We start from the raw sequence: 23,220 nt of genomic DNA on the forward strand, positions 1-23,220 counted from the left end.
TGCTCATGGGGAAAGCATAGTATATTCTTCCAGATCTTTGCACAATATTTGTTAGTTACATACAATAACAAATCTTACTTCACTGCTCAACAGCTCAACATAAGCAACCCAAACTACTGGCCTATCCATGAGACTAAATAAAAAAAATGCAACAAATACATTTTGCTTTCCACTCCAGATGAATCTGGGATATTTGATCTTTCTTTCCATTTTAAGATGTACTTGTAGTTTTCTTGTTATCTCTAGGCTCTGAAGTGGGGGTTTGTCATTGTTGTGAAATCAAGATTAACCAAGGATTAATACAGAAACAGATGTTCTGATCTATCCTTACACTTCTGTGGCAGAAGCTGCTGGTCTCTAGGAAGGCTGGCTGGTGATTTCTGTCTGTGTTCAAATATTTAAACAACAACACTTAGTCTCACACTTCATATTTCAGATAAACAATTTAATGGCATCTTAACATGGTTTTCCCAATCTTATAACGTGCATATTTTACTCCTTATGAAGCTGCAATCTTTTTAAATACAAGTCATTCTATTGAAACTTCAATTTTAAAAGTTTCAAACCCGTTTTAACATACTGAAAACAAAACAGTCTAAAAAGACAGGTCTAACAGCCATTAAAATGCAGGAAAAAGCAAGAAGACTTCAGGTAAAAGTGCACACATTTAACAGCGACATTTCTTTCACTAAGTATTATGAGTTAAGAAAAACAAAGTAAATTTGAAAGAACAGAATTTCTAATGCCAGAAACAGCTTTGAAACAACTTTCTATGCAGTTATATTTATTTCAAAATTTAAAATTTGTGTCCCAACATTTTGCAGCACAAGGGAGAAAAGGTGGAAAATGCTCTGCAGGGGACTGCAGTTATAGATCTATAAAGTTTATATGTGTAAAGGAAATGAACATAGTATTAAATGCACTGACCATGACAGAAAAATGCAACAAAGTACAACACTGAAAGAATAACAACCCTGTGGTGGCACCAGTAAGCAATGTCAGGGTACTGGGTATTTCTGCATTTTAAGAAAACAACTTTACAACTTCTTTCATTTTTCTTTTCCTGTCCATTTTGGAAACTGTAGTCCACCCTGCGTCACGCATTCTCCTCATGGTTTTGAGTTTCAGTGCAGAGCCTGGAGATTTCACACTGGGTGGAGCTGGTGTCTAGGAAGGAAAATAAAGCCATCCATTTGTTTCTGCCAACAATCTGATTAACTGTTTGGTTTCATATTATGAAAGGCCAACATACCTTTTTTGGTGCTGTGGAATGTAACTGTGAAGCTTGTGGATAATCTTTGTATAATTTTTTAAACACTTCTTCTTCCGAGACTATGCTCTAATAAATTAAAAAGTTACTTAGTCACAATACATTAAAAAAACTTTTCCTTTCCCCCAAGGATATTAAACTATAAAAAAAAAGTTAAGATGTCATTACGAGGCATAACAGTTCAATAAAAAAAATGTAAATTATGTACATACAACTACAGTTCCAGAAATAATCAATTAAGTAAAATACACAGATAAATATATGCTTGAATGTGGAAGCCTGAACTCTTTACCTTCATTCTTAGCCACAGCAGTGAGCACAGAGAATTGTTCAGTACCTGATTTGTTCTCTGACTCTTACCAGGAGGTCAGCGTGCTCAGAGCTCTCTGACTGAGTATCCAGTTGGAGAAGCACTTTTTGTTTTTTCCTTATGCTCTGCTCTGAGGGTAGGTTTGTGCTTCTTGCACTTTGCAGTTTATCTTTTGGAGGAGTCTTTATAATATATGTCTGGGAAAGAAAATTTTTATATTTTTAGATTATATTTTATGGGGTAAGTATAGAATCTAAACCCAAATTCATGACCCAGTGTGAATGTCTAAGAAGACACCTGAGATACATATTGGAGCTATTATCTTTCCATCCAAACATGAAACAGACCCAAACAAAGTGGGGTGGCGTGGAAATATCCCTTTTTGGTTGCGAAATGAGGAGAATGAATAGGAAGCTGTGGAAGAGCTGAGTTTCATGGCACATTGTGTTTAAGTTCTTCATGCTTCTGCTATCTGCAGAAATTCAGATTATTCTGCACTGTAGCCACTACATGTGAACTATATCAAACATCTTAGAAAATGGAAAAAAAACCAAAACTGCAGGAAAAGGCTTTCAGAGAAAGATTGACAGTGATATCAAGATTGGTTACTTAAAATAGTCTTTTCAGTAGAAGTTAAACTGAGAAGCATTGCAATGGTCCAGTGCAGTCCTTTTTTTGAAAGATAACATCAAGATGGTAGTGGATTCTGTGGTTCCAATACAAAAACCACAAGTGAACTCCTGACAGGAAAGAAGGGTAAGTTCTCGAGTCAGGAATACTTTGATAATTTGACAATTTTTACAGCTATATAAACTTTTTTCTATTCCATAAAGAAAACTGTGCCTTTACAAATAGACACTTTTGAAGACTAAGTAAAACAATTCTAGAGACATAAAGCAACAACTGAGGAAGAAAAATTACATATTGGGAGCCCTTCCACAACTGTCTAACATCTCCAAGGAATGGTATCACCCTTTAAAATCCCTGCTTATCCTAAGGGAAATAAAATAAAAAATAAAATAAAATAAAATAAAAAAGGCATCTACAGAGAAGTAAAAATGCAGGTGGAAAAATGCAACAAGAAAAATTCACTGTTAGGAGTTACCAAACTTCTTTGTTGGACTGCCCAAGGAGCTTCCTGCAGGTACCGAAGGAAATATTTTTTTCTTTTCCACCATGTTGACTTCCATAGGAATATAATTTGGAGATTTTTTAGGGGCTTGTTTTGTTGTTTTTTGTTGTTGTTTTTTTTTTTTTTTTTTTTTTTACATTAAGAGATTCACTGTCTAGATCTAAATGAGGTTTAGGAGTCTCAGGAACATAATTTTGTATTTTTTATAACTTAAAAAGTTTTAACTTAAAAGCATTCCAATGTCTTTGGTTGAATGCAAATAAATTATCAGGGCACTTCAATTGATTCTACACATATAAATACTACCAAATTCTAAAACCAATTAAAAATTAAAGTTACCTTGTGTTTCTTTTCACTTTCAGGGATCATATTTCGGGAATGCTCTTTTACAAGATTCTCCTGAAAAAGAGTTACATAATAGGAGATAAATATTTAATTGAATTCAGTTGTTAAAAATCTTCTTGGTGTAATGACAGAACAGAGTCTATAATCACAGACTGTTACAAAGTTCACACAAATATATGACCAGATTTAGTACAGCCACAGCATTCAGAAGTGATTGTTTTTCTATTCAGTTTCATTTCTTACACAACTTCTCACACAGCACAAGCCCAGGCCTCTCTCCCACACTGCTGAATTAGTAAAAAACACCACCTTTTCATCAATTGCTGCTTTCAGTTGTTCCTTAAGAGATGACAGTTCACTTCTCAAACACAACAGCTCATTTTCCTAAAAACAATTAAATAAAAGGATAGGGTTAACTATGCACAACCTGGAAAAAAGAAAACAGTCCAAAGTGAGACAGTAATTAATAAGGATATTCTTTACATACAAAAGATAATTCTGGTTGTTTTTCAACCCTATACTTAAAGCTTTGCTTTAGCTTTTTTAAAAAATACTGATGTACTATATGAAACACCTACTTGACCAGAAGTGTTCAAGGTAAGACCTTAAAACACTCAGGAGAACAAGGATAAGAGGGCAAAATCTAACTATTTTAAACAAAATTTTCCTATTCAAACTGTGAAATCAGAACATGGAAAAGTAAACACAAACACACTGCTACTCCAATTTAGTTTTAGAAATATCTGGCGTTTTTAGTGCCCAGAATAAGACCTGTAAGAAAATAAAAGCTAACAAATTAGTGGGCTGATTTTTACTGTTCAGTCCCACTGAAGCAGACAGTTAGCCCCTCCCCAAGTATTCAACATGAAGAAGAAAAATACAACATTTATAATTATATTACACTTCAGAGCGTGGTGGTTTACCACAGCTTAGCTCTCAGTGGGGATAGAGGAAGCCACAGAAGCACCTTCTGAGAGAGAAAGCTGTTCAAAGCTTCTACTATGTCCAGCAGAGCCAATTTCTGAAGTCTTTGATGATAGTCTGTTAGAAATACATGTTATAAAATTGATTTCTTGCAAATATTAAGATGAATGCTGTATGTTAAAATAACTTTGCTTTTATTTCTGCTATTAACAAAACTTAGAAATGTTGATATGATGAACGTATATATATTTCTTGGGCTATAGCATAATGTTAAAATGGGAACTGTGTGATCTAGGGTGCTTGTTTTTTGGTAAAGATAATCAGGAAATTCTTCACATTCTTGGATTATCCTATCTGGATGAAGATAACAGTGACAGACCTCAGAACCCCAAAGGAAGAATTTATTGATTCTCTGTTATCAGAGAGTGGGACAACAGAATGGAGCCACAGGGAGATTTAATCTGCAGGATAGAGCCTGAAGGAGAAATAAAAATATTGATCTCCATGATGGAATGAGGGCAGCTAGGGGTTCAAACAAAGCAAAAGAATGTCTGAATAATGCATGAGGATCTATGCATATGCAACATGCTGGTGCATTGACAGAAATATTTCTGAGATGGTCAGGGTGCTCTCGGCTGAATGCCAAGCACCTAGCCGTATTTTGCTTTTCTGTCTCCTAACTGCCTCTTTATTAAACTTTTTAAATTTTGACCAAAAAAGTGAACCTTGTTTTTCACAGTCCTTTGCCTGCTTAGCCACTTTTAGCCAGCTGTGCTGTGAGCAGAAGGGCAGAAGCTGTGGAAGCAGCTTCTCCTTTTCGGTGCCTCACGTGGAGAGAGGCACTGAATAGAGCGGCAGCCGTCAGCACCGCCCGTGTAGCAGTGGCAGGGACTAGGTGGCTGACAGTGGGGGGCATGGCAAGCAATTCCCTGATATGGAGCCCAGGGAAGATCAACCTGTCAGTGCTGCAAAACCCTGTATGAACTTTTCAATTGATAGAACTTGAGAACAAACGAACCCGCAGACAACAACTTTCTCCCAAAGCAAAGGAGAAAAAGTGAAGACGTGAAAAGAACAACATGGCAACACTAAAGTCAGGGAAGGGAAGGAAGGAAGGAAAAGAAGTGCTCCAAATGTCAGAGATGAGATTCTTCTGCAAGCTGTAGTGAGGACTATAATACAACAGTCTCCCTATAACTCACAAGTGCATGGGGGAATGCAGAGATCCACTTCACAGCCCATGAGAAAAAGTGCTCACGCTGGAGCGGGTGGATGCTAAAAAGCTGTAATCTAGTGGGAAATTAAAAAAAAAAAAATAGAGAAGGAGGATCCTTGTTTCCACACTAGAACAGCTCCTCCTTTACAACCCATGAACTAATGACTGAAAAAACTGAAAAACTGTTGTGGGAAGACTTGTGCCTGTGGAAGGACTCACCTTGCAGCAGGTCAGGTGGGACTGTGACTCATAAAAATTAAAACCCCACTGGAAAAGTTCACAGAGAATGGTCTCCAGTGGGAAAGACCTCATGGCACAGCAAGAAAAACAAACTCCCTAAGCAAACTGAAAAAAGATTTTTAGAAGTGATGAACTGACTAAAGATCACACGTTCTGTCTCTCTGCACTCTTGGTGGGCAAGAGGGAGGAATTGGGGAAAAAAGTGTTCTAAAGTTTTATTTTAATTCTCATTGTCCACTTTTAATTCTATTAATAATAAATTTTCTTGATACTATTTAAGTTTGCACCTGTTTTACCCTGAAAGTGTTTTTCTCCTAATCCTTATTTCAGCTCATGAGCTGTTCAATCTTTCTTCCCCCTCCTCTCCTCAACTATAGTAGAGAAAAAGGAGTGAAGGTTTTTTTCATGCATGCCTGGCTCCTAGCCAGTACAAAACTACTACACAAGGACATCAGTCCCTTCACTGAATTATTTAACATAGGAAAATATTCCTTACCAGTGCTCTTTCTGATGATAGCTGCTTTTGCTGTTTAATTTTATATACTTTTAACTCTGCATCTTTTTCTTCAACCATTTTATCATATTCATTCTGTGTTAAAAAAAACCAAACCAACAACAAACTCAAAACATGTGACTAAGTGTTGCAGTTATAGATCTATCCAGTCTTAAAACATCAGGGATATTTTCAAACCAGGCTCTTCAGAGGATTTAGAAAGAATCATGAACAAACACTGATGCTTCTGCAGAAACTGTAAAACAGAAAATGCTTGATGCAGTATTATTTTGCAGACTGGCAGAGAGTGTTTCATTTCTAGGCAGCAATATGTGTTCAGCACCAAAGAACCAGCTGTGCTATTTTTATCAATGGTATCTGCTGAAGATATTGCAAAAGAGAGTAACAGAAATGTAAACTAAAACGTGCCAAGAAAAACTACTGACAGTCACTAAGTAATCTCCTCAGAGAAACAGGCCAAACTGGTACTGAAAAATACTGCATTCAGATGGTATCAAAGGGAACCTGAATAAAAAAAAACCAAACAAACAAAAAAAACAAACAAAAAAACCCCAACCCACACCTAGAAGTTTAGATAAATGGAAATTATCTGCCTGTAGGCATGTTTTCAAAATCTTCAAATTAATTTGACTTTACATGATGAAAAGTCAAGCACGTGTTCAGCTTCCTTTCCCCAGACTCAGGCCTTTTTCTGGTTTTGAAAGGTTATTAACATGGTATCATGCATTACAAATCACAGCAATCAGTAAAATATCTTACCTTGTGCTTTTCCATAAGTGCCACCATCTCAGTTATCTTATGCTGACATCGGACATCTGTTTCTCTCTGTATCATTGTTGCTTCATCATAAAGCAACCTCATCTTTTCTACCTGTTGGTAATAACTTGCATTTGATTCAAAAGCATAACAATATATTTTTTTAAAATCTTAGTTTAACTTCTTCTTCCCCCTGTAGGTGCAAAGTATGTAGTCCCACCTGGACTTCATTTGCTTTTAATATCCTTCTCAAATCTGACGTCCATTACTGAGATTGTAAAAATGGGCAAGATTAAAGGTACATCCATGGCAGGCAAAGTTCACTTTGAACCAAAAGGCCATTTCAAGCACTCAGCTGTAACATTTCTTAGCATTACCATCAAAAAATGTGTGGGCAGAAAAATACTAATATGCCAGAAGTTATAATACAATTTAGCTATGCTGACTTTATACCAAGGGTAGAATTTCTTTGCACTGTATCTTGAAAGAAAGAATTTTTAACTGGGTTCTTATTTTCAAAGACATATTCAAATATTCAACTTAAGCACCTTATGTACTAAAGCTTTGCTCACAGGCATACACAAGAAGTTCCATTTACATTGAAAAGACTGAAATGTCAGAGCAACGACTCCAGTCAATAAAGCTTCATAAAAACACCTAAAAAATTAAACTGCAGTAAAAATTAACACCTCTCACCTCTTCATGAAGTTTATTTTCATTCACTTTTCTTGTTTCTATGTCTTTTTGATAGATGTCAACTGCTTCTTTATGTTGCTTGTTCATATTTTCCATCTCTAGTTGCAATTTATTCACCTTTTGAAAAGGCAGAATTGCTGCTGTTATATGTTTAGGAATTAATATGTTAATGATTTTTTTTTCCCCTCTTATAAAAATAAGAGCAGAAACACACTGTTACTTTTCAGGTATATGATTAAAGTGTTTTCTATTTAAAAGTTCAGCTTTTTTTTTAATAAAGAATTGAACTTTGGCCTGGATTGAGATAGAAAATACTCAAAGAAACAATGGTAACAGCACAATGGAGAAGACTAACATAAACAGTCACTCTAATTGCTGTGAATTGCTTGGAGAAAACAAAATACAAATGGAGATTTTATTCCCTCTCTTGTAAATCTATGTAAGATTTTCACAGGTTTTACAGTATATTTTTCTCTCAGCTGTGCATTTTGATTACAGTTTTTTCTTTTAAGTTTCTTATATGAATATCCTCAAAAAAGTCCACTTCTTTCTTCAAGTGCAGTACCCAAAACTGAACAAATTATTCCCATCAGAGGGATTGCGATTGCAGAATATATTTAAAGAACAGCCTAAACAAAGTAATACATGTATGTCCTTTAAATGCCTTCATGTAAAATGGGGTTACTGAACCCTGTTCAGTCCACTACCAACAGAAAAAAAAAAAAAGGGACTGACTAGAAACATAATTAATTGTGATGTGAAGTCCATCTTTTTAAAATGTCCAATAGTCAGCGCCCAATGATTAAAAACGAAGCATCTTCTAAAAACTGTGAGCTCAATCCTGCAAAATCTGTATCCCAGATCCATCAACTATTTCAAAAGGTATTTAGCAAGTATTACCACTAGTTACAATGGGACTTAAATCACCTCCTCTCTATGCAATGTTATTTAAACCTACCTTCCCTTCATAAAGACTGGTTTTCTTGCTTTCTGCAGTAACTTTCTTTTTCAGCACCTTATTCTGTTGAAATAAAACAAGCATTGTACTTTCATAAGTTAATAGGGCTATGTAACAGTTTAACTGCATCAGAAATGTCAGAATCTTCAAAATTCCAGCTTTTATCAAGAAAATAACTCTCTGTTGTGCAGTTCAGGTTCCAGAACAATATTCCAAAGTAAAGAATGCTCAGCTAATTAATGTGATAATACTGTTTCTTTGTCACCTTAAAAAAGGCTCCTCTTGAGCAACAACAGGGAATAACAAATGAGGTGCAGAATAGGAATTAAAACTAAGATGCTGCTCACAGAAGGTGTGAAGATGTCATGACAGAAAACAAAAGTTACCTATTTTACGATGAAGTTACTACAATCTGTGCTAGTGCAGAATTCTTTTCTGTTAGTGGTAACTGAGACACGTCCTTATTGCAAGTACATAATACTATGTACTAAATGAAGAAAAGTAGAAGTTTATTAAAGATATTATTTTTAGTTTTTTTTTTTCAAATTCAGGCTGATATATAACAAATCAAGTGATTCCAAAGATGACTCCTTAATTTGCTCAGAGTTAGGATAAGAGAGGAAAATTTTAACATTACATAGGTGTATCTAAATGTATCACAGCAGACAAAAACAGCTGAAAAGCCATTCCAAAATACCATGTGTTTATGTATTTGTGACTTTTAAAATCTCTACACACCTCCTGCTGCAACTCTTCAATGCATTTGGTTTTATTTTCCACCTGTTTCTTTAAATTATTCATCTGAAAGAGATATTTCAAACATTAATTAGTAAGTCCTAAAAATTTATCCCTGTGTTAGCAATTCCTGTCAACACTCTCAAACACACACTTGCTCCAGTCTAGTTTATTCCAATGGGACTGAAACACAAACTGACACGTTAAAATGATCAGAGTTTTAGCCATAAAGTACTACAAGATGTTAATTAATAGAAGTGAACCAGTTCCTTAGTGGTTACAGAGTTAAGAAAGTAGAAGAATCTTCACAATTTAAAAAATACACTTGTATGAAGTTCCCTACAATTCATGAAAAAAATGAATTTTCCCAATTATTTTCCAGAATCTTCAAGTGCTTTTCCCTTCTTGAAATTTCATTTTCAGTACTCTTAACCTGAATTTACTATTGTAAATCTTTGACTTTTACAATGAAATTTTGAAATCCATTCTAATGCTAAAAACTTCAGGTTGCTTTGAAACTATAGAAAGAAAGTAAAAATATTTGAATCTATTTAAGCTGAAACTCCCATTACATACAAAAAGCTAATCCAGACCCCATCCATCACTCAGTGGATATATGAAAAACCAGAAAAGCAAGTTCTCTGTTTGCCTGAAATAAACCAAATCTTTAATATTAAACTTCCAAGCAAAGAGCAGATATCCCAGTGATTGTGTTTGTCTTTTAAAATAATAGGGCTCAGCATGTGGACACAAAATGTCACAATTGGAAGCAGCTGTGAAAGAAGAAAGCCTCTGTCAGAGATCACATCCTCCAGGCAAAGCTTTTCAGAAAAAAACCCAACAAACATTTTACATTTAGATTCTGTCCTACAGGTTATGTAATATATTTTATGTTACATATTTTACAACATGACGTGACATACGTTTTCATCTCTTTCCTCCAGTTTACTTTTAATGTCTTCACCTGTCTTTGCCATTTTCTCCTTCAAAGACTCCAGTTCATTTCTAAGGGCCAAATTAACAAGCATTAGTAAATATTTTACTTATTACCTTTAACTTCTTTTCAGTACTGCTAATAAACCCATATTTTATTTTCTAAAAGAGCTGCAAATGTTGATGGCAAGTTCATAAGTTGCTCCATGAAAATGTTCTTAAAATGAAGCAACATGCCTAGCAAGTCAATATGTGAACTGTCTATACATTTTTTAATAGGAAAAGATGTCCCACCTAGCCTAATGAAAATACATCCTAACCTGGAATATTTTAATGCAGCTATGAACCATGGGAGGTTGCCTGTCTATTGAATTGATGGTACAGACTTCTGCAGAGAGTAACACTTATCCAGTTTTGCCTTGTCACATTTAATCCATAATCCTGAACTTCCATTTTCATTTCCTTCACACCTAAGATGCCTAATGCAAAACAGGACAGCTCTTTCTGTGTAATACAAAATGATGCAAACATTGTTCCTGTAGCAATAGATATTTGTAATCTGAGAAAATTTCTACTTGGACAACAGCAATACTGAATAGTTTCTGTTTAGCTATATAATCTAGAAAAACATTAATTAAAAAAAAATAAAATAAAAAAAAACCCAGAAAGATGCATATGAACACAACTAACTATTTGAGTTTACTTCCATTAAAAATATCAGATATTAATATACGTTTTTACTTGCCTTAGCTGGTCATTTTCCTCTTCTAGGTTTTCAACTAACTGCTTTGTATTTTCTTCTTTTTTCTTACTATCCTAAATAAAGACCCATGTCAGCAAAGAAATAAAATTCAAAGTGACTTCTTAAAAAACTCAAACACATCCAAAGCACACTGACCTGCCTTATTCATAAGTGTAAATACACTTCCCTTCCAATTCAAACACAAAAAATAGTTCAAGTACTCTACAGAATCATGTTATGTTGCAGCTTATCATCTGATTTGTAAAGCTGAGTAATTTGTAAAATTGAGTATTGCCCTTTAAAAAAAACCAAAAGTTTACAACTTGCCTCTTGTTTTTCTTGCAGTTTCTTGAGTTCTGCAGCCACATCATTTTTTTCTTGTGCTATTTGTTCTTTCTCTAGTGAAAGCTTATTGACATACACTGTTAGTTGTTCATTCTTTAACCTAATTTAAAACAAATGGCCAAGAGGAATAAGATGCATTTTAAAATCTCCTTTTAAACTAAATATACCCATTATCAAGTGTTACTCCAGCTGAAAAAAGTCCAAGCCTTTATCTACAAATATAAGCTTTGCAGCAAAGTCACAGTGATATAAAAATGTGACAGAAGGAAAGAAAACCAGAGCCAACTTTTATACAAAGATAATCAGTGAAGATGATGAACTTCAATGCAAGATTAACAATGAATTCAGAAATTTTCTCTTCTTGTTAATGAAATCAAAGAGATACAGAACAATTACATATTCCTCAGAATACATACAAACAGAGAAAATGTCATTTACAAATGTAAGTATATAATTAATGTCATACTGTGTGGTTCAAAACTTTCATTAGAAGATAATCATAATTCATTTCACTGTGTATTAAAGTAACTTCTATATAACACTAAAAATTTGAATACTGTATTTTCAAAATGGTCATACGCCTCTTGTTCAAGATCTGTTTTCAGAGTCAAAAGCTGGTTTAAATAATCTTGTTCCTTTTCAGCTTTACTAGTCAGCTGTACTTTCAAATCATGTATTTCTTTCTGCAAAAGGAGAAGGAAGAGGTTTGAGTATACATGTGGCAATTACAACTCATGGAGGCTATCAGACCTGAACTAACAGCACAAGGCTTTCAGAAGAACCAAACAACATCCACATCATGGATTATCCAGACTGTATCTTTCCATATCTCTGGTGTGATATGGAAGTGGTGTGAGATAGTGAACTCTGACACCAGTGCTGTACATGTCCCCTGCTGTGAGTTTAATTACCTAGTCTGCAAAACTACTAAAATTAGATTACTTGGACATAATTTTAAACATACTATATTTATAATACATAAATTTACTTCGGGCTTCTAAGCTTTTACATTGATCTAAATAAAAAAGACTAAATAAACATCAGAGAATTCTAGTCCTATATGATAGAATAGAAAGGCAATCAACAGGGCTGTGTCTTCATCCTTACTACAGCTACTGTAGGAGTGCAAGGGGCAACAGTGAGGCTCCTCTCTACAGGGAGACAGATGATCTGCTGTCACTGTTACAAGCAGAGCAGTTCAGGGTGGGACACTGCTCTGTGTGCTATTTCTTATGTACTTGTATACTAGTTACGATGTGTAACTTCACTATTTATAAAAACATGTTACTGTTGCCCTACTTCAGATCTGATTTGGAGAGCATTTTCACTTCTCTCTCCAAATTTTTCTCCCTCTGGAGATTTTCTACAGTAGCCTCAAGATCCTTCAGTAAAAGTCCTCCGATTTGCCCATTTTAGAAAAGTAGTGAAACTCAGTTCAGAATACTCAATGCACAGATTATAACAACAAGCAGACATGGTAAAAGCACACCTGATTTCACAATTTATCTTAACTTTAGTTGATACAGTTTCTTGTTAGACTTGTAAATATACAATCATAATGAAAATAAACCTCTCTCAAGAGTGTACTTCATATAGCTTAGACTTCTGTGACAGAAAATGGGTCTGTGTCACAGTACAGTAGGGTTCACAGAGGCCAGAGCTAATTACCTTCTTACAAGTAAGAAAAAAATGGGAAAACTTTATATCCAAAGGGAGTAGCATTTGAATGGGCATGAACCAAGAAGGAAATAACCAAAAACCTTGACAAGGAAAACCAAAACATGGGAGACAAGAAAAACAGTGGCAATAAAGAAGTTCTTCAAAGAAAACACTGCAATTGTGTGTGAGAAAGTTTAGTGGAAATGTTAAGGTAGACTAGATGGTATTTATTTATGCCATTTAAGATACTTACAAAGCAAGAGGAATTTCATATGAAGGGCAAATGCCATGAGATTAAAAAAAATGAACATTTACCAGAGTTGCTGACAGCTCTTCAAGTTGCACTTCTTTTTCACATTTTACTTTAGTCATCTCTTCTACAGCACATGTAATATTAATGGAACAGAAATAATTTTTCATATTTAGCAGGCAGTATAAAACATTTACCATTTTGCAATACTCAGTTCTCAAAATTTGTTTGATAAAATTCAGAAGCTGAAATTTATGGCTTAATCTAAATGTAGACTTGAAAAAAATGATTAAGAAAGACATTAGGAAATCTCTATCTGAAGAGAAACAATTTATCTTAAATAAAATTCAGAGCCTCTTATGTTTTCCACAATTACGGCTTCAAATAAACCATGGAGTGTAAGACCAGAGTATTCTCCAAGTATTGATGAATCTGCATTGTTCCAGAAAAAAAATCTGAACTGCTTAAAGGTATCATACGGATATGCTAAAAAAGGAAACAAGTTATTACTAACTTCCAAAATGTTTTTTATGTGCACATTCACAATACTGGTACTATTTGCAAGCACTCAACACCAAGGTTGTGTTTGGTGTGGAATTCTCACAGGTCTCATCTTGCCTCATTCTAGACAAGCATTAGCAGTTCACTTTTGAACACTTCTCTACAGATGCCCTCAATGTAGATGAAGACATCTAATTACATTTCTCATCTGTCAGATGAGATCTAGGGCCATGTGCTGCACAGCAGGAAAACAGTCCTAAAGGCAGATCTCTTACTCTGGGGACTAAGGAGCACATCTCTAGAAACCACACAATATCAAAGCAGTATTTAAAGAGAACCCCTGCCAAGATCATTCCACACCCACCCATAGGAGGGTCTACAGAAACCTGAATGGGAAGTTTTATTTCTGCTACAAGCAACAGAAGTCACTCCTGGCACCTGTGGTGCTACTGGCCTTAGCTGGAAACCAAAATTACTTCCATGAGAATTCATGCATGGATGTTCTTACTATTGGAGCTCTGCACAGCACTGCCCTTTGGCTCTTGCCAGTACCAATGATCACCAAAGAAAAGAGAGTCAGATGAGTGAAAGTAAATTTAGGCATTCCTGACAGGTACAGGTACTGTAAAAGCGTTTCTCCAAGTACTAGAGACAGTCCATTTCCAGAAAACAGCAGGAAACATTTTTATTACTGCCTAGCTCATTTTCTGCCTTTCTACAAGCCTTACCCAGTTCAGCAGACTTATTTTGGAGCTCCAAGGTAAGCAGCTTTGACTCATCTTCGTATTTCTTTAATCTAAGAAAATGGTAATTTTCTTTGACCAAATGTATAGTACAAAGCACTGCATTTGAAACTTAAAAGTACAATAAGAGAGTCTTACCACAATCCGTTTATGAACATTTACCTTTCAACAAGCAGATGATATATCTGCCTGCATGCAACACATAACAAATTTAACTTTCACAACTTCAGAACAGTAGACATAAAAGTAAACAAATATATACTTACAGAAATCTGTATTTCTTAAAGGCTGAATTATGAAAGTTGGAGGGGGCAAAAATTTACTTTTTATAGACCAGTTTCAACCATCACAAACAAAAAAAAAAAACTCCTACATTAAATTTTCTGCATTTAGACCACTGTGTAAAAAAAAAAAAAACCAACAAATTTCAGCTTCATTTCTAATTGTTCTTGATTTTGTCATAGACTGCAACCTGTAAGAGGACTCTTCAAATCCAAACTCTTTAATTTACCTATTTTGCTCATTTTGCAGCAAGCTTCTCAAATTGGCAATAGAAGTCTCAAACTCCTCTGTCGCGGCTGCAAGCAAAGCCTTCATTTTTTTACATTCTTCCTCCTGTGCTTCCTTTTCTCCAGTGACCTGAACTAATGTTTTCATTGTAGTCTGGAATTCGGTTTCTAAGTTCTTTTGAGTAACCTTCAAAACATGATATAATTTCTAAACATGTTTTGCAACAAACAGCTACAGCTGTTTCCTATCTAAAGTATCCATAATCATTTATGCAAATACTCATCTAGTCTATTTATACTGTAAAACTATAAGCAAGGTGTACCTCTGCTTTTTGTAGTGAAATTTTAGCCTCTTCCAGCTCTGCCCTCAAATCTTCTTGCCTGACCTGGGATTCTTTTAACATTTCTTCTTCATGTACTAAGAAAAAAAGATGTATATTTATATTTTTAAAAATAGAGTATTTACTACAAAAAAGCTGCTAAAAAATGGAAAATTACATGCATTTATAGAATTTAACGAAGACCAGTGGTATGACATCATATACTATAAATGCTTTCAATATAGATGGCTTAAAATATTCAAAATCAAGTTCTGAAGAGTAAGTTTCCTCAGTGGCATTTGCCTGGCTATAAATTTGAAAACCTGAAGCAACGTATTTTACCCTTGCAATTTTGAAAAGCTCTCACTGCTTGACTCGCCTGAAAACTACCCTGCCAGTCCTGATCCCACATGAGCAGCTTCTGTTCCAAACAAAAACAAGGCCTTCAAGGCCCCAAAATTCTGCTGCCAACCAGCAACAGAATAAAACTACTATGACCCTCTTTCCTATGCTACTATAAACAATTACATTTAAACATGGCAGACAGAACTCTTACATTTTGCTTCTATTAAGTCAGCAATCTTATTTTCTGATGTCTGCAGCTGAGCCTTGATGTCTTTTATTACACCATCTTTTTCATCTCTCTCCATGGTAAGAGCTGAAATCTAGCAAAATTTAAAAAAATAACACAATGAAGTCCGCAAAAAGGACAGATACTCATTTTCATTTGTACCCCAGGCATGATAAGCAGACATACTGCTGTCATTCAAGTTTGATAAGGCTGTTGATCTTAGCCAAATATTTATCAAGTCACATTACTCTAAATAAAAAGAGTTTTCCAATTCAAAATTAAACCACGAATTCCAGTAGACTATGGGTACTAAAACATCACTAAACTTAGCAGAATCTGACTTAAATTCAGCTTCAGCTATTATTTTTGTCTTTTTTATTAATAACCAGAAACACTTCTTGGGTCTTGCACTGCCCCTTTAGTAACAAATAAAGCTGTATATATTAGATGGTAAAACTGAGCAAACCTGCTTTTCCTTCTGACTGACTTCCAGTTTCCATTCTTTTTCAAACATGTCCACCTTCTCTGCTTCTTCTTTCACTTTTGAGATATAGTAATATTCATAGTTAACATTCTAGCTGAAATATACTCCAAGGTCAATATAACTTCCAATTAAAGATTGCTTGTAATTGTACAACCGTACACTTTGTTTCCAAGAGTAATTGCTGAGGCGATGTTTGATTTTATAATCAAAACCTCTTTTTATGCCAGTTTTCCACAGAATTAGTCCATTACCCCATGTCTGTTACAACAAACTAACAGGAAAGAGCATGTGAAAATGAAACAGGAACCTAGTAGCCTATACATATTTAGAGACAGCATTTAGCTTAAGTTTCTGTAGCTATACACTAGTGGATTATTATTCGAATAAACTAACTACATGAAATAATATGCTTCACAGACGGAACTTTGACTTTGAATGACTGTTTTAAAAATAAAGTTCCAAATTTGGCCCAGTGGAACAACAACAGAAGGGGCCAGGCAGTGAATACAGGCAGCATGAATAAAAGAGGGTCCCAGTGTCTCAGTGTGACCTGCTCACCATCTGAGCACTTCACATCTGTCTGCCCTGACCTGCATGTGCAATTAAAGTTATGGAGTGCAAAATGGTTGAGCCAGCAGCATAAAGACAATAAACAGAACTCTTACGTTTGAAATTCATTTCCAATCTGTCCTTCTCTGCTTGCACACGAAGGTCTTCAAATGCCACTGTCATTCTCTAAAAACAAAATTTAATATTTGAAGTGCAACACTGGAAACCCTGGCAGTTCTCCAGGGGCTGCTGCCAACCTCAGCCATTCCAAGAAATCATCAGGCAGGCAAAACAGTCCAAGAAGAAGACAAACATTCTGGCAGTCACCCAGCACTCAGCCATATCACATGGATCTACATCCCAAACACTGCTGTGCTTTCTCCACTGAATGTGCTTAACATGATACAAAAATAACTCTTGACAAGGGACTAAAAACCTGACTTCTTGCATCACACATGACACAATACACACACATGATGGATACAAATAGTATCTCAACATAAATATGGAACTCAGCTACCGTATCCACGTAACTCACATTCCTTCTATCAAGCTATGTCACTTACTTCTATGTTGCAATGAAGTTCCTCATATGATTGTCTCATTTCTTCTTTTTCCTGTTCATCTATCAAAGCAAGAATGTACAAGAAGATTTTTTTTGTAAAAGAATGCCAGCTGTCCAAGAATTTAAAAAGGAATTACCGACTCCTTTCTTATTAAATAAGTCATTATGAAGCATAGTGCCAAAAGTTATAGAATCTAGGGAAAATGTGTATTTCATTGAAACATTAAGCAAACTCAGTTTTTAAATTTCCTTCCCAATATTTTTTTTTCTGTGAAAAGTGTAATTCTGCATCAATTTATGCAACCATATTAATTATTAGAGTATTAATGTTTTTGAATAATAATGTATCAAAACTGTTAGTATTTGATAAACTGTAATGTAGGGGTTTTGCACTGAATTTCTTCCTATCACAAAAACCTATGACCACACAACTATCATTATAAAATTGCAACAACACTCCATGTCCATATTCTCCTTCCTTCCTTTCACTTCTGTAATTGTAAAATAATACTAATTTTTTCCTAAGAAAACAATTAAGAAGAGAACAGTAAGAAACACGGCTTTCAAAAAAGAATGGTACATCTATACACAAAGAAATTCTAGAATTTCTAGAATTACGGCTAAACAGAAATAGAAACTTCTTAAGAATCCAGAATCAAGTTAGTAAAATTTCAATGGCCATAATAACAATTCTAAATTGCATATAAAGTAAATTCCCAATAAAGGACATGTTTTAAAACCTCAAGAATTTAAACTTCATTAAGTTATCAAACTGTCTTGGCTTGTTCAGTTTTGTGAGAAGAATTCTAGTTATTCCTTATACCTTGGGGTATAAAAACTACCTTTTTTCCCCCACAAATGTGTGACTGCTGCAAACAGGAAATGACAGCTCTGGAAATTTCTTAAAGGGTGCTGGGAATTTAGAGTAGATTCTACTGCCTAAAAACAGGCATGAAGTGCCACTTTGTATGTCTTAGTACACTCACAGTATCTGAATGGGACTGAGAACCTTCAATGGGGTGACCAGACCTGAGGGCACCTGCGTGGCTCTGGAGTACCCCTGGCTAATCAGGGGTGCTGACACTGCCTCAAACCTGTATCAGCATTTAGGCATAAGCTCCCAGGCTTGCAACCTTTCAGCAAACAATTACACTGGCTTCAAAAGTCCTCTGGATTTAGCACTACAAACCATACATCTGTTAGACCTGTGGCTTCACTTCTAATTTTGTGAGCCACTTAAAATTCACTTCTCACTTTAAGAGCCACATCCAGCCCATCTCAGCTGGAGAATGTTTCTGGAACAGAACGAGAACTCTTCTCTGAACGTGAATTTAGATGAAGCTAGAAGTACATTTACTCTCTTAAATCAAAAATAAAAAAAGCATTTACATTTGCTGGTCTTCTCTGTGAAGTGAGTACAGGTTTCCTTGAGCAGATTACACAGATGCCTCGAAGCAGCAGCTCTAAAGGAGGGAAAAATACCATATGTTTTCACAGGAGTGCACAGTACTTTATGTACCTAAGGAGTAACAATGTAAATGACCTTCACAATTTAACAGCTATATGAAACTGCCCACATGAAATCTGATTATTTTCACCAAAAAAAATATGTTTGGTTTTATTACTTACTCTTTCAAAAGATCTTTATTTTCACATATCTCATCTTCCAGTTTCAAACTGAGTTTTTCATTGTCAAACTAATTTCATAGAGAACAAATACAAAAAGACACTGTTATTGAAAATATGTTAGAAATACACTTTCGAGTTCTCAAATCCCACATGAAAAAGTAATTTTGGGCATCAGTAGACAGAAATCTATTTTATCTGGTATTACATGCTGAGTCATCTTTTCTATGAAAAAAATAATATTTAATGAATAAATTAGCAGCAACTGAGACACTTATAGGTATATTCTTCATACACACACTCACACAGGATAGATGCATACACCTTCCCAAAATAATCACTTGCTCAAGGCACAAACCAAACTGCAACATTCTTTAATATTTAATTGTATTAATTATATTGTCATCAGGAAGCAATTAATTTCACTATTCAGTGTATACTATACAATACTAGCCTGCAGTTCTTGAATGACTTTATTCTGTGCTTCAATAATCTTTCTATTTTCTTGGAGTTTTCTTTCTTTCTGGTTCAGTTCTGATTCCACAGTCAGTTTCCACTGCTTGATCTTCTCAGCCTCTTTGTAGAGTTTTGAGAACAATTCATTCATTGTTTCTGTATTCTGTTAAATAGGGTTCCCCAATTTAATCTCAAATACTATCTAATTCATACTGTTGTAGGTAACACATTTATATCTTAGAAACATCACAAGAGTAATATTTTTCCACAGATGGTGATATAAGTTATATATGATCAGGAGCCAAAGTTTAAATCTTTGTGCATCCACTATGTATGTATGAAATGGCATTAACAGAGCACATAGGAGAAACAAATACAAAGAAACATCCCAGACTGCCTTCAGACATCACCAAAAGGAGAAACAAATACAAAGAAACATCCCAGACTGCCTTCAGACATCACCAAATAGGTGGTCTTTAAGACATGGATAACTGAAGTACACCACAATCAATAAAAGTTCTCCTAGAATTATCAGCGAAGCCAAAATTCCTTCTAGTAGGTTCTTTTACACCATTTCTTTCCTCTCCTTCTGACAGACACTGCTGAGTTAAGTAAAAGCAGCTTCAGAGACTTTGCCCAGGAGGACCAGTGATGCTGCCCTTAACACACACACAGAGCAGGAACAAAAACCACCCACCCTTGTGCTCTTAGAGCTTTGAAAGCGTTGTACAAGAAGTGCTGGGCCAGTGGTCAAGGCAGGTAAAAGCAACACAGAAGCCCACAGGGCAGATCAGTTTATGTATGCTGACCCCTAACACCATCCTAGTTTTGGCTGCATCACAGTATTGCCACAGTCCTGATGGTACTTCAGTAGCTTCCAGGATTAAAAGAAGTCCAGCCATCAGGATATGAAAATCAGCAGAAGGAGTGCAAGAACTGTGTTTTATTTTGTGGTAGCAAACAGCGTTTTGTAGCTGGAATGTACAGAAGGTCTTGCAAAAAAATGAGCTTTACTGAGGTGTGCTAAAGCAGAAATATGCTGGTAAAGATGCTGTGAAAAGAATTCAGTGCTTGAGGAAACCACTAATTTCATTGTTTCACAAATAAAATAAAGCCAGACAAGGCAAATGAGATAATCTACTTCAGTTTTCCAAAGAATACTCTGATTTCAGCTCTTCTGCCCCTCAACAGAATATTGAGAACCAAAAGGATACTTAAGTGTTTAAATCTTATTCTAATTAAACTCGCAGACTTCACAAGCACTTCAAAAAAAGAAAAAATAACAATAGCAAATAACATTACAAGCACCTTAATTTTTAAGGATTTGTCTCCAGGCATGTTTATTAAATCACAAATATCTCATCTAAATGATTCAGTTTTAGACAGGAGACAAAAAACAAAAAAATTTAAAAGACACCAAGAAATTAGATATGCAGAGTGGATACTTAGCTGACCTCTTCATCTAATTCAGAGCAAAGTTTTACTTGCTGTGAAATTGTATCTGAAACATAAAGAGATTTTGATCAATGTATTTCTAAAAAAAGTAACAGCAAAACTGTATTTCACAATATTACAAATAGGAAACTGTGAGACTACTCATGAAAATTAAAATTCGACAATATAAAAAAATTAAAGAATGTGCATGGCAAATATTTTAGTCTTACCTGAATCAGTGATTTCATCACGGTTCAACACATCGAATGGCAACTTAAAATCATCATCTGGGCATTTGTTAAAACCCTGCACAAATTTAAAAGTTATTTTGTTATGGTAGAATTGTAAAGAAGGATTATAAAATCCAGGAAAAAAAAAACCCCAAAGATGATGTGAAGATAGAATTTTTCATTAATAAAGCAGCTGCCTACAATTTTCAAAGTCCAAGGTATTGGGAATGGCTTTGGAACTTGCTTGCTTCTTACTTCACAGTGGTTTGTCAAACTGTTGGTCTTCTGCAGTTTGTTTTATAGACTGTAAAAGTTTTCCCGAAGGGGAACTTCAAGGCAGGGAACTCAGCAGCTCCTGCCTGTCTGTGCACTGGTGCGTGGTAAAGGACATAAGAAGCCACATAACTTTTTTTGAAGACTAGTAGCTGATACTTCTTTCTTGGTTTACTTCCAAGGGCAGTTTTAAACCATATCTGACTATGTCCCAGCATGAAAATACCCTTTTATTTAAGTCACAGAAGTTCGTCCTGTAAACAGCATAACTCATCTGCTGTCAGAATATCCCGTTTGAATCTCAACATATTTCAGGAGTAGCTTCTACCTGAAAAAATAACTTGTTAACTTGCCATAACTCAGTGTGGGGACACATTTTCACTGAACACTCGATCTGGTGAGAACAAGATACCGCCAGTGCGAGCATCTGAGTGGGGCACTGCTCGCTCTCTGTGCTGAATTACCTACATCAAACGCGGACTTATCATCGGTGAGGTACAGTGAAAACACAAAGCAGATGCTCGAGAAGACGATTCCCTTCAGTTTTGACAGAAAAGAACAGAAAAAAGTCTTTGAAATTCAAGCCGAAGATGTTCCTCCGACACATCGGTCTAGGCATATGCACGGAAATGAGCCGTCCTTCCCCATGGGTGTGTGTGTGTGTGCCCCAGCTGGGGGCTCTGCCGGGGCACTCCTCGGGCACAGCACTGTCCCCGTGTCCCCAGGAAGGGCCCCTGCGCTTTCCCCCCGGCCCCTCCTCAGCCACGGCCTCCAGACCACCGCAGCCTGAGGCGGCGGGCCGCCCTCAGTGGTCCCGCGCTCGAGCGCTCACCTGGGCTCTGCCCGCAGACACCTGCCCAGCGGTCAGGCGCGGCGGCATGAACAGTTTAAACCGGTTGTCCTTCTCCATGGCCCCGATCAAAGGGCGGCCCGGCCGGCACCTCTCGGCGGCCGCTGAGGGCGGGCGCCAAGGGCGGGAAGCCGCGGCGGCCCCTCAGCGCAGCGGGCGCCGGGCGGGGGCGCCGCCTAGCGGAGCTCCCGGGCGGCAGGGCGCCACCCCGCGGGAGCCGCGCCCGCCTCAGGCACGGCCCGGCCCGGCCCGGCAGAGCGGCCATCGGGGCGGCGCGGCTTCCTCGTCGCCCGTGGACACCAAAGAGGTTCTCGGGACTGCCCCAGGGGCCAGGTGGGTTGGGGATGTCGCCGTGGACGCCGGCCGGGGGTGGTGCACAGCGGGACGTTCGCCGCCGCAGGGAAAAGGGGAGACGGCTGTGGGGAGCGGGGAGTCAGGCGGGGAAGGTGGGGGGGGGGGGAACGACAGTCCCGCCTGTACAGGGAATAAATGGAATAAATAACAGGAGAGCCCCGTTCTCCTGTGACCACCCCGTGTTGTAAATCGCTTCCCCAGAAACGTCGTGGACGGAATGTTATATGTCGGGCACCGGAACGTTGAGAGCTCCGGAAGGAGCCAAAGCAAAGTCCAAGCCCGGAGAGCTCAGGGGAGGACAAACCTTTGGAGTGCGGAACACGGCGAGTCTGTGGGTGCAGGGCAATGCGGGGGCAGTCCTGGAGTCACCTCCTAAAGCTGGCACAGCCCCAGCCGATGGGATCTGTCAGGGAGGATTGCTGTCGGGGGACAGTTCGGAATAGCCGTGCAGCCGGGGGTTCAGGATGCACCCAAGGGTGCTCAGGACTGTCCTGCAGAACAGGATCCCTGTGCTTCAGGGCTCTGTGTGCCAGGGCAGGTATTGTAATAAGTTAGCTGCTGCGGGGAAAAGTAAACAACAAACGCTGCCGTGTTGTACGCTTATCCCTAGAGATGAGATTGTTAACTTGGAATCACCGGGCAGCGGTGGCGGTGGAACCGGCACGGCTCGCTCGGCTCGGGGCTGCGGCATCCCCATCTCCTCCCAAACACCCGCCGGAGAAAAGCGGAG

The 23,220-nt window shown here is 37.1% G+C and overlaps 1 protein-coding gene across 1 annotated transcript; it reads right to left on the reverse strand.

Moving 5' to 3' along the window:
* Nucleotides 1-430: 430 nt before the first annotated feature.
* On the reverse strand, nt 431-22,220 carry SYCP1 (synaptonemal complex protein 1). Its single transcript, XM_066338080.1, has 27 exons — nt 22,119-22,220; nt 21,014-21,089; nt 20,804-20,850; nt 18,897-18,964; nt 18,657-18,730; nt 17,269-17,327; nt 16,819-16,888; nt 16,136-16,209; nt 15,655-15,763; nt 15,102-15,196; nt 14,781-14,965; nt 14,255-14,322; nt 13,091-13,152; nt 11,696-11,799; nt 11,099-11,216; nt 10,775-10,845; nt 10,020-10,101; nt 9,100-9,162; nt 8,362-8,424; nt 7,404-7,520; nt 6,711-6,821; nt 5,934-6,026; nt 3,367-3,441; nt 3,052-3,111; nt 1,631-1,777; nt 1,253-1,339; nt 431-1,167 (listed from the first exon to the last, which is right to left on the reverse strand). Exons 1-27 carry the CDS (start codon nt 22,194-22,196, stop codon nt 1,024-1,026), a joined length of 2,400 nt encoding a protein of 799 aa, XP_066194177.1. The 5' UTR covers nt 22,197-22,220; the 3' UTR covers nt 431-1,023.
* Nucleotides 22,221-23,220: the final 1,000 nt, after the last annotated feature.

This window comes from Sylvia atricapilla, chromosome 32 (assembly GCF_009819655.1).
Source record: "Sylvia atricapilla isolate bSylAtr1 chromosome 32, bSylAtr1.pri, whole genome shotgun sequence".
NCBI lineage: Eukaryota > Metazoa > Chordata > Aves > Passeriformes > Sylviidae > Sylvia > Sylvia atricapilla.